Source organism: Drosophila navojoa, chromosome X (assembly GCF_054131105.1).
Source record: "Drosophila navojoa isolate 15081-1374.11 chromosome X, UAZ_NAV_1.0, whole genome shotgun sequence".
In the NCBI taxonomy this organism is placed as follows: domain Eukaryota; kingdom Metazoa; phylum Arthropoda; class Insecta; order Diptera; family Drosophilidae; genus Drosophila; species Drosophila navojoa.
This window is the reverse complement of record NC_142895.1, coordinates 5,963,062-5,976,195: the sequence shown is the minus strand read 5'-3', so window position 1 is coordinate 5,976,195 and position 13,134 is coordinate 5,963,062. Positions and strand designations below refer to the sequence as shown.

Sequence of the window (13,134 nt, the reverse complement as noted above, 5' to 3'; positions counted from 1 at the left end):
AAATGATGGCATCCGACCGGGGCGGAGCAGCGGATGGCTTAGCAAAAGTTCCACAGAGATTTTGTGTGTTGCCCCCTGAAGCGGCAGAGGCAGCAGCAGAGGCAGAGGCAGCGAAGGCAGCAGCAGCAGCAGCGCCAGCGCCACATGCAGCAAATTTGTGACACTTTAAAGCAGCAGCAGCAGCGTCAGCAGAGGCAGACTGAGAAGAGTGCAAAGAAAATGAACAAGAAGAGCGAGAACAACAACAGCCACAAGTGCCGCTACTTATGAGCTTTGAGTTAGTTTTGCTGTAAAAGTCGTTTCGAGAGCTTGAGCTCAGCTGAAAGCGATCAACGAGAGGAAGCCGCACGCACACTAAGAGAGCGAGAGAGTGAGAGAGAGATGAAGGCACGCACACATGCACACGCATATAGGTACATATTACCATTGTGTGCAGGGCACACAATTGAACGAATTGTTTGTTAGTGCTCGCCTTAGATCAGCAAGGAAAAGAACATGAGAATGCAAATGCAGCAGCTTATAAATACACTGTAAGAAAATTTTGGAGGAATAATTGAACTAAAAAAGAGTTTAATATGTATTTTGCAATTTATACATATTAAATTATATATATAAATAAATTATATGCTTTAAAAATTAAATATAAATTTATTATAATAATACATAATTGATTGAAGACAACAGATGATTGTTTGTCGATAATGGCACCATTATCAAGGACCCAACAGAAAAAGTGTTATATGTAATAGTCCATATTTGCATAAGCATGCAAAACAAAAACAAGTAAGAAGGCTCTAGTCGAGACTGCTCGACTAGGAGATACCCTGAACCCTCCAAGCTGATATTCTAATCCTTCTGCGCGCTCTGCGAACTGCGCAGTAAGCAGCGACTGCGCTTGGACTGCGCTTCAGTGTGGGCAATCTTATAAGAACTTATTTGTTGAATAATTTGATTTGTAGACGTACTGTCTTAATGATGTTCCAAAGCACGAGTACGTGAAATACGTTTTTATACCCTGAACCCATTGAAAATGGGAAATCAGGGTATAATGGTTTGGTGTAAAAGTATGTGACGGGCAAAAAGAATCATCGCAGACCCCACAAAGTATATATGTACATATGTATATTCTTGATCAGGACTCAGCTCGTCAGTCGATATAGCCCTGTCCGTCTGTCAGTCCAGACTGGAGCACCCTTACTTGTTCTAAATATGTGCATTAATTAAATAAACACCTCATCGTTCTGTTTTATTGATCAGCTTTCAGCTTGTCAACGATAGTTCACGCTCTTGATCGATAGGCTGTTCGATAGTATCGATCGATTTTCAATTAAGCGATTTTGAGTTCGCCTAATATTAACAAGAGCAAACTATAGTAGAAAGAGAACCCCAGACGAAGAAGAAGCACGCGCTGATCAGCCAAGCGAACAGCAGAGAGCAGAGCTGAGCGAACGTAATGCAACCGTTGAGCAACTGTTGAGCAGTGCTCGCATCGGCTCTTTAATCAGCATGCAAATAGACGAAGCAACAGTTGTTGTTGTTGCTGTTCTTGCTGCCGTCGCGCCTATTCTTGCTGTTGTTGTTGTTTTTGCAGCAGCAGAGCTTTTATCTGTTTGCACTCATCAAATTTCACTCGACGCCCTAACACCGCAAGCAGCGCTGCGCTGCCATCGTTAGCGTCGTCAGCGTCAATGGCCGCCACGGCGCACCGTTACCGCTGCTGCTGCTGCCGCTGTCGCTGTCGGTGTTGGTGTCGCTGTCGTTACCGGCGCCGTTGCTCAGTCGCGCAGTCGTTGAACGTCAGTTGCGTTTTGTCCGCGCATTCGTCACGCAGCAAAGAGTGCAGCAAAAGGAGCTTTAACGGCACAACAACAAGAGCAACAAAACAAGAATTCAAATAAAAGAAAGCAACAACGAAAACCAAAGCAAAAATCGCAACAACAACAACAACAATACGCAGAGTGCCTTGCTCCAAGTAAATAGCCGTTATTTTTTTTTTCGTCGCTTCATTTAATTTTTGTGTGTGTGGCGCGCGTGTGCTGTGTGCGTGTGTGTGCTGTGGTGCATCTCTGTGTGCGTGCGTGTACGCCAGAATGGGACAGGAGGATCAGGAGCTATTGATACGCGGCAGCAGCAAGCATCCGTCGGCCGAGCAATTGCACAACGTAAGTAAACAATGCCGTTAGGCCTGCAGGCTATATTCAGCAACTGCGTTTGGTTCTCACGCTGGCAGTGTGTGGCGGGCGGTAGGCGGTAGGCGGGGCAGTCTAACATAAAACAAGAACAATAATATGCAAGAGCATATTCATGTATTTGCATGTATGTATGTGTGTGTGTGTGTGTGTGTGTATTGACATGCCTAGAAACCGCAACCGCATTGCATCAGTCAAATTTAAAGCCAAGATTCATAGACTATCAAAATGGAAACACACGCACACACTCACACTCACACTCTCACACACACACACACATGGACAGTGGCACGCATTATGCGAATCAAATGTTGCAAAACATGTGTAATCGGATCCAGAAGCAACATGAATAACAACTATAGAACCAACTATAGTTTGGCATAGAATTCACATAACAGACTCGCTTTTTGTTTAACTCTAGATAGATAAATATATATGTAGAAGTACATACATATGTATGTGTATAAATACATATATACAATTACATATACACTTTTACTAGCGACCACTGTTCGACTATGGGTTAATATCCTAAGTTGGCATATGCCTAAAACGTGTGCAGTAGCCTAATTGCTCTTTTACAGTTTATCTTGGGTTTTATATAGCACATATCTACATGTACATATCGTTTATCTTCTGGACTACTATGATATCATACATGTTTATGGTCATCATATTATCATATAAATTCCATATACATACATTAAAGTAATATGTCTCAACAAGTATTTTTATTTAATTTTTAAAAATATATCTAATAGAAAAATAAAAATAAAAAAATATTAGATTAGCAATAAAAATATTCCATTTAAATAATTAATTAAATATTTAAACTTAAAGTCAGTGTATATAGGAAACGCTAAGAGAGTTTTAGAGAGTTCACCACTTAGGAGGTAAACGCAACGACAAAAAGCTATCTAAAGTTAACAGAGATTTGAATAATATTTAATAGAGAATCCTAAATCAATTATGGATAAAGCTCTAACCACAGACTCACAGTTCTGGCTTAAATAATTCACTAAGATTTGAAGATACAAAAATATTAAGTAACTATTCATTTTCATAATTGATTCAAATTTGAAAATCAATAAAAGTATCTATGAGTAGTTATGAGCTGGGGTGAATTTATAAAAGCTCTAAGAGTCTGTTCCATCAGATTTAGATTTATGAGTAATTCGAAATATTCCAAAATATTTCCAAAATATCTATAAGTTACTCAAATTGGAATGTATTCATAAGTATCCATAATAAAAATATCTAATGTCTGTATAACTATACATGAGCATTCACTCTGGTGTGGTTCTATGAATCTTTCAGCTTTGGACATGAATGTATTTCAAGGTTGAAGTAATCAGGATTGAGTGAATATATTTAGAAAAATAATGTTTCACTAAAGATATGAAACTCAATTTGATTTAAATGTATTCACAAATAGACAGGAGTACCTAGACTTTACTCAGCCTAAATATAATCACAAGTATCCATAAATATTCTAGACTCCAACTTGAATGCATTTCGAATAATCCATGAGTACTCATCACTCACTCAAGTTTGAGTGTTTTCAAGAGTATCTTTTATGAGCATTCATTCAGATTTGAAACTCGGAGTATCCCTGATTCATTCAATGCACTTCGATCCATTCCCGGGAATCCCCAAGTTTTCATAATTCTGGCTAAAGTGCAATAAAAGGTATTTATGTGTTTTCACTTGGATTTCAATGTATTCCCTAGCAGCTACAAGTTTGCATGATTTCGATTTGAATGGCTTTGGAGAAACCCATAAGTTTCCGAAGAAGCAAGGTTGTGGGTTGGGTCACAGACGCCCACCGAGGGAGGGGGGAGGGGGCGTTGGCTCAGCAGTGAGTCAAGTGCAGCGGGCAACGAGAGCAGCTCAGGTGTCAGCGAACAATTCCAACGAAGTTGTAGCAACTATCTATATATATATAGGTATATCTGTGTGTATCTATGTGCTGGCGTATCTATGTATCTAAGGTGGCATATCTGAGAAGTGCTTAACGCATGTTTATGCTTGTTAACAAGAACTTGTTGTCACTGCGTTGGCTTCATTCTGTTCGCATTCTGGTTGCTCGGTTTTATTTTTATTTTATTTTGTTTTTTTTTTTTTTTTTTTTTTTTATTGTTGTCTCATTCATTTGCCTTTGCTTTTGCTTTTATTGATATTGTATAATCCACGCTTATCTGGGTCATTATTTGACTGTCCATCTGTATCAGCATCCACTGTATCTCTGTATCCTTATCTCTGTCTCTTGGCACCTTTTTCTCTGACAAGTGTCGCTATCTCGGCCCGTCTGTGTTTATTCAAGGCTTTAAAGATCTCTCAGCTGAATATACACCACCCCACCCTACCCACCCCCTCTTGCCACGCACACACTCCAACTTTGACTTTTCGAACACATGTCAAACTGACAACAGAATTTCCACTCAGAATCCTTCGACTCGGATATTTCAATTAGTTTATCTTGAGCTCGACCAGAGCTGGAGCTGCACATATTTAATTTAATACAATTTTCAGCTTTACGCAATTTTCACAAATTCACAAATTAAAGCAAATATTTTGCCGTCCGCTCATTTGCATTTTCCGACCAGAATTTATATTCAACATAATCATTTCTATGGAAAACTGAGCGCAAACAAAACAGGAAGCCAACTTAATATTTCGGATTCATCCATATATATTTTATATGTGTATATTGTACGTGCAATGGAGGGGAATGCCGAATTTAACCGGGAGCTATGTAACGATGGGCGGGAATTGAAATTGTAGCTCTACTTTAATAAGGTATCTATGATTAGCTATAGATGTATCTATGAGACAGCTGAGTAGATCAAGTTGATGTATCTGTAATACATTCCATGTAGATTATATAGATGTATTTAGGATTTGTTTTAAGTGGATGATATTAATCTATCTGTCTATCTGTGCCTTTCAAATTCCTGCTAATATATCTATGACATAGTTGTATCTCTCATATACCTCACATGGATGATGTAACTGATATCAATGTATATCTTTGTAACTAAAATATATACCTATATGGTGAACCTGATATATAATTTATATCTGATTTAGATGTGATCTATCAATTACGATATATCTATAATACATATATCTCATAGAAATATATATTTATATAAAATATATCGGCGAGTCACACATATTAAATACATTTCTATGAGATATATGTATTATGGATATATCGTAATTGATAGATCACATATAAAACAGATATAGATTATATATCAGGGTATGATATAGATCTGATAAAAGTTTGTATGATTTAGATGTATCTATGAGCTACCAGATACGCTTAATCTATGATATTTCTGATAGAGGGTGTCTAATATAAAGTTTTCTCCCATAGGTCTTATATGAATGTATCTATTATTTACCCACTATATATTTACCCGCTATATATGTATGTACCTATTATATAAGTCACAAAATCTTACAAAGATGTCTTTTCCCTATATCCTATATACATATGTATCTAGGATATGGCTGAAAGCTATAGATATATCTTAGACCTTATAGCTTATACGAAAGTATATTTATATCCCATATATCATCTCTCATCCCATATATCATATCAATGATCTATATGATAAATATAGATATAAATATATGCATACATCATATATCATACGAAAGTATATTTAAATTCCATATATCATCTCTCATATATCATATGATCATATGATCTATAATATAGATATAGATATAAATATATGCATACATCATATATTATATGATGCATATGATGAAAATGTATCTATGTCATATCTACCATATACCATATATAGATGAATCGTATAATATAAATCCTACCATAAATCTGACATAAATATATTTACGATGCATTCGATAAAGATATATTTATGACATATCTGATGTAAATTTATCGATAATCCTAGTTAAAATATCGATGTATTTAAGATCTACAAAAACAGCTATGATATACCTGATATAGTTGCAGCTCAATGTATGTATTTCCTATAGGAATATCTCTCTGCTTTTATGGATTTATTTATGGATAATTTGATTGCTTCATCAGATATCAAATTCTATTCCCAAAGTTTAACCAATTCGAAGCTATTGTATTATATTTTGTACATATATTATTAGCTAAGAGTTCTCCAATAGCTCAACAAATCTCCAAGTCGTTATTCGTACTCTCTGAGTGAGCAATACCCCTTTTTTAAGGGCCTTCACTTTCTACCTAGTCCAACACAAGAAGACCTTCCCTCTCACTCTCTTTTCTTCGTTTCAACACTTTCCCTCAGACAGACTTCCTTGGGTCTGGGCCTTCCTCCATCTTGTCTTGCGTTTCTCAAGCTCGAGTTGTGCCTGCGGATTTGGCCAACTCTTGCTCAGCTTTCCTTTAGCTTTCCATTGCTGCTGCTGCTGTCTGTTTGACCCGCACGTGGGGCTTCCAAGAGAGTGAAGCCGCAGCTGAACGCCCACAATGTCCATTGCGGTTGGGCTGCCGCTCCACGTCGCATCTCCCGCCAGCGGCGGCGGCGGCGGCTGGTCCACTCCCACAGCTTGAGGGGCTTCGCCTGGCAGTGCGCTAATTGGCGCAGCTGAGGGTCTGAGGGTCTGAGGGCCTACGCATTCGCGTCTCACCTTACGCAATCATCAAAAATTTGTATAAATCATCAGACAAATTACATAAATATTTTTATTTATCATCTATATGTATTTGTATATATGTATATATATAAATGTCGTGGAGGCCATTAATACTGTCCAACGTTCTGGGTTTGCTGTCCCGCAGCAGCATCCGTCTCCTTCCATTTCCTCCAGCTCCTGCTGCTGCTGCTGTTTGTCTGTTGCATTTCAATTTGGCTTGAGAAATTGGAGACGGCAAAGACGACGACGACGTCTTCGCTGAGGTAGACGCGAAAAATTTAATATCCGTTACATGTGGCAGGCGGCAGGCGGCGGACAGCTGTGGGCGTGGCATGCGGCACGCTCTGCGGCCGTGCCAGAGCCCAAGCAAAATTGTTTTCACAACAAATGAGGCCGAAAAATGTTATTAAAAAGTTTTTCCTGTATTTATTTGCTTGTCTTGTTGTTGTTGTTGTTGTTTGTTGTTGTTGTTGTTGTTGCTGTTTGTTGCTGTAAGCCTCCTTGGCGCTTCTTAAGTGTGTGTTGCTGTATTATCTCTCGGTGTCTGGCAGCTTGGCCCCCGGCTTATATTTCACATTTCATATTTATTTAATTTTCGTACTTTCTTGTGTTTTTTTTTCCCTCTCTCTCCCTCACACTCTCTCTCTCTCTCTCTCTCTCACTCTCTCTCTGTTCTGTTGTTTTTTCTTGCGTTTCTCTACATCGTTTTTGCATAACTTTTGCGAGAAATGCGTTTCCTTTGGCTGCCTGGCAACGCCGCAGGCATAGCTCTTCTCGCCGCCAGATGTCGCTAGAGCGACGAATACATATACATACATACATACATATATACATATATATGTATATATTGTAACTACCCTAAGTATTTCAAACAAATTAATAAGTCTGTCAAGTTTATGAATATGTTTAATGGACTCAGTCGAAACTTAGTTTTTCTTTTGCATCTGAAATATAAAATCGAAAATGGAGGAAGCACTTAGTATATACAGAAAAGTATGTATATACATATACATATACATATACATATACATATACATATACATATACATATACATGTGTATAGCTCAATCTTTTATAAAACTACTCTTAGAGCAAAATTATGGAGGAAGTGGAGCAATAACAGATGAGGGTAGAGAGAGAGAGAGGGAGAGAGGGAGGTAGAACTAGAGACTGAAAGAAAATCGAGACTGAAATATAGACAGTAAGAGTAAGAGAAAGCCAGTGAAAGCAAAAGGAGGAAGGGAGAGAGAAGGAAAAATATAGACTCTATGAAACAGTTACGGTATCTGAGATAGATAGAAAGACACTTGAAGAGAGAAAGAGAAAGACTGAAGCTCGGCGACTCAGAGAGAGAGAGAGAGAGAGAGATAGAGGAGGAGTGAGAGTCTCTTACTCTCTCTCTCTCTCTCTCTCTCTCTCTCTCTCTCTCTCTCTCTCTCTCTCTCTCTCTCTCTCTCTCTCTCTGATAGATACATAAAGAGAGTGAGAAAGACAGAGAAAATAAAATAGAGCTCAAGTGAGAGAGAATTAGACTGAGAGAGGAAGTTAAAGACAGAGAGAGAAAGAAAGAAATGCTAAGAGCTAGAGAGAGTGAGGGTAAAAGCGAAGGAGAGAAAATTCGGAAAGAGAGAGAGAGGGAGAAAGATTCATAGAAAAAGTTCAGGAGATGGAGAATTTGTGATACTCACATAATGAGAGATAGAGAGAGAAGAACAAGAATCGAGGGAGATAATATGAGATATATAGGCACAAAGTTGCTTTGAAAGAGCTTTGTATATTCCCCAACTTCAAGCTATGTTTCGTAATGCTCTCAAATACAAATACTATCAAAGCCTCGCTAGCTGACCCACCCTTAAAAACTGGTTCAGACTTGTTACATCTTGAAGCGAAGTCGAGTGCTAGCTGGCATTGAAAGCAATCAGATGAGATGTAAAGGCATTCGACTTTTCGTCCGCATCTAGCGGGGAAAACTCTTTATGATAAACAATGCGAAATGTATCCCATCGCAGGGGGCGCAGCCAAGCAAGTTAACTCGCTCGATAATCGAAAAGAAATGTATGCTAAGTAAATTACGAGATGCCCAATTGCTCAATTGCTTGACACAGTGGGACACGGCGGAAGGCAGTCGAACGGAGTCGGACGGCCTCGGACCGATTCGGTGCGCCCGAAAAGGGGATTTGAGGACAAAGTTTTGGCATTCGCTCGACTCGAGTCACCTTCAAATGGCTTGGGCCCGGCCGGATTGAGTACGGCCAACCCAATCCGGCGACGATTCGGCATTTGTCTTACGAAGTGGCAACAGGGCCGAGCAATCGACACAGTCTGCGGCTTATGGACGCCCTAATTTGCACATTTTAAATGGTCTCGAGTCTTTTTATGAAACTTAAACGGCCCACGCCTCCCACGCCGGGCCTGTCTGTCCTGTGAAAGGTCGTAAGTGGGCGACGGGATTAGCACGGCGAAAAGATTTACGCGCCGTCGCCCTTTTTTATGGCCACGAGTGTTGGCTATTCGCGCGAAATTGAAAAGTTTTGAAACCTTTTTGTCCAGCCAGCCATCCCATCCCTTGCCATCCGGTCCATTCACTCACTCACCCAGCAAACTGTGTTTTGTGTCTTACAGCAGGGGGAGCAGGGAGCCGCGGCGACGGCTGCCACAAATGTGGCGGCTACAGCGCAGAGCTGCATTAGCCAGGGCTTTGGCCAGGCCAAGAACTATGGCACGCTGAGCCCATCGGACGATGGCCAGCTGCCCGAGACGCTCACCTATGCCTGGCACAATGTGGACATCTTCGGTGCAGTGCATCAGCCCGGCTCCAACTGGCGCCAGCTGGTGAATCGGACGCGAGGCCTCTTCTGCAACGAACGCCATATTCCGGCACCGCGAAAGCATTTGCTCAAAAATGGTAAGAGCCAAGGACCCGGGGATCCCGGGGATCTCCTCCAGCTCCATTTACTCACTTGCCGTACTTTCACAGTCTGCGGCGTTGCCTATCCGGGCGAGCTGCTGGCCGTGATGGGCAGCTCAGGAGCCGGGAAGACGACGCTGCTGAATGCGCTGGCCTTTCGCTCGCCCCACGGCGTCCAGGTGTCGCCGTCGAGCATGCGGCTGCTGAATGGCCAGCCCGTGGACGCCAAGGAGATGCAGGCGCGCTGCGCGTATGTGCAGCAGGACGATCTGTTCATTGGCTCGCTGACGGCCCGGGAGCATCTGATCTTCCAGGCGATGGTGCGCATGCCCCGCCAGCTGAGCTATAAGCAGCGAGTGGCACGCGTCGATCAGGTCATCCAGGAGCTCTCGCTCAGCAAGTGCCAGCATACGATCATTGGAGTGCCGGGCCGGGTGAAGGGTCTGTCGGGGGGGGAGCGCAAGCGCCTGGCGTTTGCCTCCGAGGCCCTGACAGATCCGCCGCTGCTCATCTGCGACGAGCCCACGTCGGGCCTGGACTCCTTTACCGCCCACAGTGTCGTCCAGGTGCTGAAGAAGCTATCGCAGAAGGGCAAGACCGTCATACTGACCATACATCAGCCATCGTCGGAGCTCTTCGAGCTGTTCGACAAGATACTCCTCATTGCCGAGGGACGTGTCGCATTCCTTGGCACGCCCAGCGAGGCCGTGGACTTCTTCTCCTAGTAAGTGTTCCCAATGGGACATTACTCCCCATGGTCTAACCCAACTCAACCCCAATTACTTTGCAGCGTTGGCGCCCAGTGTCCGACCAACTATAATCCGGCGGATTTCTACGTGCAGGTGCTGGCCATTGTGCCGGGCCGCGAGGTGGAGTCGCGTGAGCGCATCGCCAAGATCTGCGATAATTTCGCCATTAGCAAGGTGGCACGCGACATGGAGCACCTGCTGGCCACCAAGGCGCTGACGCAGCCGCTGGAACAGCCCGAGAATGGGTATACGTACAAGGCGACGTGGTTCATGCAGTTCCGGGCCGTGCTCTGGCGCTCCTGGCTGTCGGTGCTGAAGGAGCCGCTGCTGGTCAAAGTGCGACTCATACAGACTACGGTAAGTCCGCCGATGGATCTAGGCTGTCGGATGTCCGATGACTTATATACAAAGTCGAATGGACAATATAGTCCAGTGTCAAAAGTTCGATGTCCGAGGTCTGATACCCAAGGTCGGATGTCCGACTTCCTATGACTGAAGTCCCACGCTCGAGGTCGAAAATCCAATGTCAAAACTCCGATGTCGGAAGTCCGATGCCCGATGACTTATATACAAAGTCGGATATACGATATCCTCTGACTGAAGTCCTACGACCGATGTCGGCAATCCGGTGTCAGAAGTTCAATGCCCAAGGACTGATATCCGAGGTCGGATGTCCGATATTGTATGGCCGAAGTCCGATGTCGGAAGTCCGATGTCCGCTTACTGATATCTGAGGTCGGGTGTCTGATATTGTATGACCGTAGTCGGAAGTCCGACGTCGGAGGACCGAGATCCAAGGTCGGGTATCTGATATTGTATGACCTTAGTCGGAAGTCCGCCGCCGGAGGACTGAGATCCAAGGTCGGACATCTGATATCTCCGCCACATATCCGCTGTCCAATGTAAATCTTCAAGTTTACTCGTAATATTGAGCTATAATCATATTTCCAGATGGTAGCTGTGCTGATAGGCCTCATCTTTCTGGGCCAGCAGCTAACGCAGGTGGGCGTGATGAACATCAATGGAGCCATATTCCTCTTCCTGACCAACATGACCTTCCAGAATGTCTTTGCCACGATCAATGTAAGCAAAACTCTCTCACTCCCCGCTCTACTCTATGGCTTGCTTTTCCCGTTGACCAGGTGTTTACGTCGGAGCTGCCGGTGTTTATGCGGGAGGCGCGCAGTCGCCTTTACCGCTGCGACACGTACTTTCTGGGCAAGACCATAGCAGAGCTGCCGCTCTTTCTGACCGTGCCGCTGGTCTTCACGGCGATTGCGTATCCGATGATTGGGCTGCGGGCGGGCGTGCTGCACTTCTTCAACTGCCTGGCGCTGGTCACACTGGTGGCCAATGTGTCCACCTCGTTTGGCTATTTGATATCCTGTGCCAGCTCCTCCACATCGATGGCACTGTCGGTGGGTCCGCCGGTCATCATACCGTTCCTGCTCTTCGGCGGCTTCTTCCTCAACTCGGGCTCGGTGCCCATCTATTTGAAATGGCTGTCGTATCTCTCCTGGTTCCGGTATGCCAACGAGGGCCTACTAATCAATCAGTGGGCCGACGTGGAGCCCGGCGAAATCAGTTGCACCTCCTCGAACACAACGTGCCCCAGCTCCGGCAAGGTCATCCTGGAGACGCTGAACTTCTCCGCCGCGGATCTGCCGCTCGACTATGTGGGCCTAGCTCTGCTCATTGTGGGCTTCCGTGGCTTTGCCTACCTTGCGCTGCGACTACGTGCCAGGCGCAAGGAGTAGGCCCCCGATTCAATACATATACATGCTTATATATATACATACACATATATATATATTTATATGGAAATTTTTTTTTTATTATTATTATACATTTTTTTTCTGACGCCCACAAAATTTGAATGTATATGCATATTACCTGTTAACAGGCGTCGCATTTTACATTAAATCTACCGTATGTACACAATGAACCCAAAATTTGTTTATTCGTGAACCAAACACGGCCAACACACTAACATGCTGGTAAGTGCCGAAGATTTTGAATTGCGCGCGCTATCGCAAACCTACCACCCCGAGTAGACTCACCACGGCGACATGCGAAACTCAACATGGGCCAACCACGCGAGCACAGCGCGCCGCAAGCTGTGTGTGCGCGAGCGCGAGACAGCAAGCAAGAAGCAGGCAAATGAGCGAGACAACCAGCTGGCGCAACAAGCGAGCGTTGGCTGACGGCACTCGCTCGCTCTCATTGATTTGTTGCTGGCACAGCAGCGCGCATTACATTGTTTGGTGAGTGAGCGAGCGAGTGACGGACGGACTGAATGCGTGACTGAATGACTGACTGACTGACGGCTGGCTGCCTTGCTGGCTGCTGTTGCTGCTTAGTGTCGTTTGTTGTGTCTGTGGTTAGCTTGGAGCTCGCTCCAATCGGAATCAGTGTCTTGAGTAGTTCAAATTAACTGTCGCACACACACACACACACACACACACACACACACACCGACCGCCGTTTGCTGCCTATGATCAGGCTGCCGTCGCTGCCGCTGCCGTCGTCGCCGTCGCCGCCGCCGCCGCCGCCAATTGGATCGCCGTCGCTGTCGCGGTCGATGTTTGGGGTTCAGTTCAGTTCAGTTCAGTTTTAGTTACCGCACGGCAAAAGCGTC

General features: G+C 43.8%; 1 protein-coding gene across 1 annotated transcript; it reads left to right on the top strand.

Annotated features, from left to right (window-relative positions):
* Positions 1 to 1,781: 1,781 nt before the first annotated feature.
* Positions 1,782 to 12,257, top strand: w (eye pigment precursor family transporter white). The gene is made up of 6 exons (XM_089263378.1): positions 1,782 to 2,162; positions 9,462 to 9,744; positions 9,817 to 10,471; positions 10,538 to 10,853; positions 11,448 to 11,579; positions 11,639 to 12,257. Exons 1-6 carry the CDS (start codon positions 2,091 to 2,093, stop codon positions 12,251 to 12,253), a joined length of 2,073 nt encoding a protein of 690 aa, XP_089119504.1. The 5' UTR covers positions 1,782 to 2,090; the 3' UTR covers positions 12,254 to 12,257.
* Positions 12,258 to 13,134: the final 877 nt, after the last annotated feature.

What these genes read in the sequence shown, in the direction of transcription:
- w (XM_089263378.1), top strand. Translation starts at nt 2,091, where the DNA reads ATGGGACAGGAGGATCAGGAGCTATTGATACGCGGCAGCAGCAAGCAT. An exon ending in GCCGTGGACTTCTTCTCCTA is followed by an intron (nt 10,472 to 10,537) that starts GTAAGTGTTCCC and finishes ATTACTTTGCAG; the next exon opens with CGTTGGCGCCCAGTGTCCGA. An exon ending in ATGTCTTTGCCACGATCAAT is followed by an intron (nt 11,580 to 11,638) that starts GTAAGCAAAACT and finishes CCCGTTGACCAG; the next exon opens with GTGTTTACGTCGGAGCTGCC.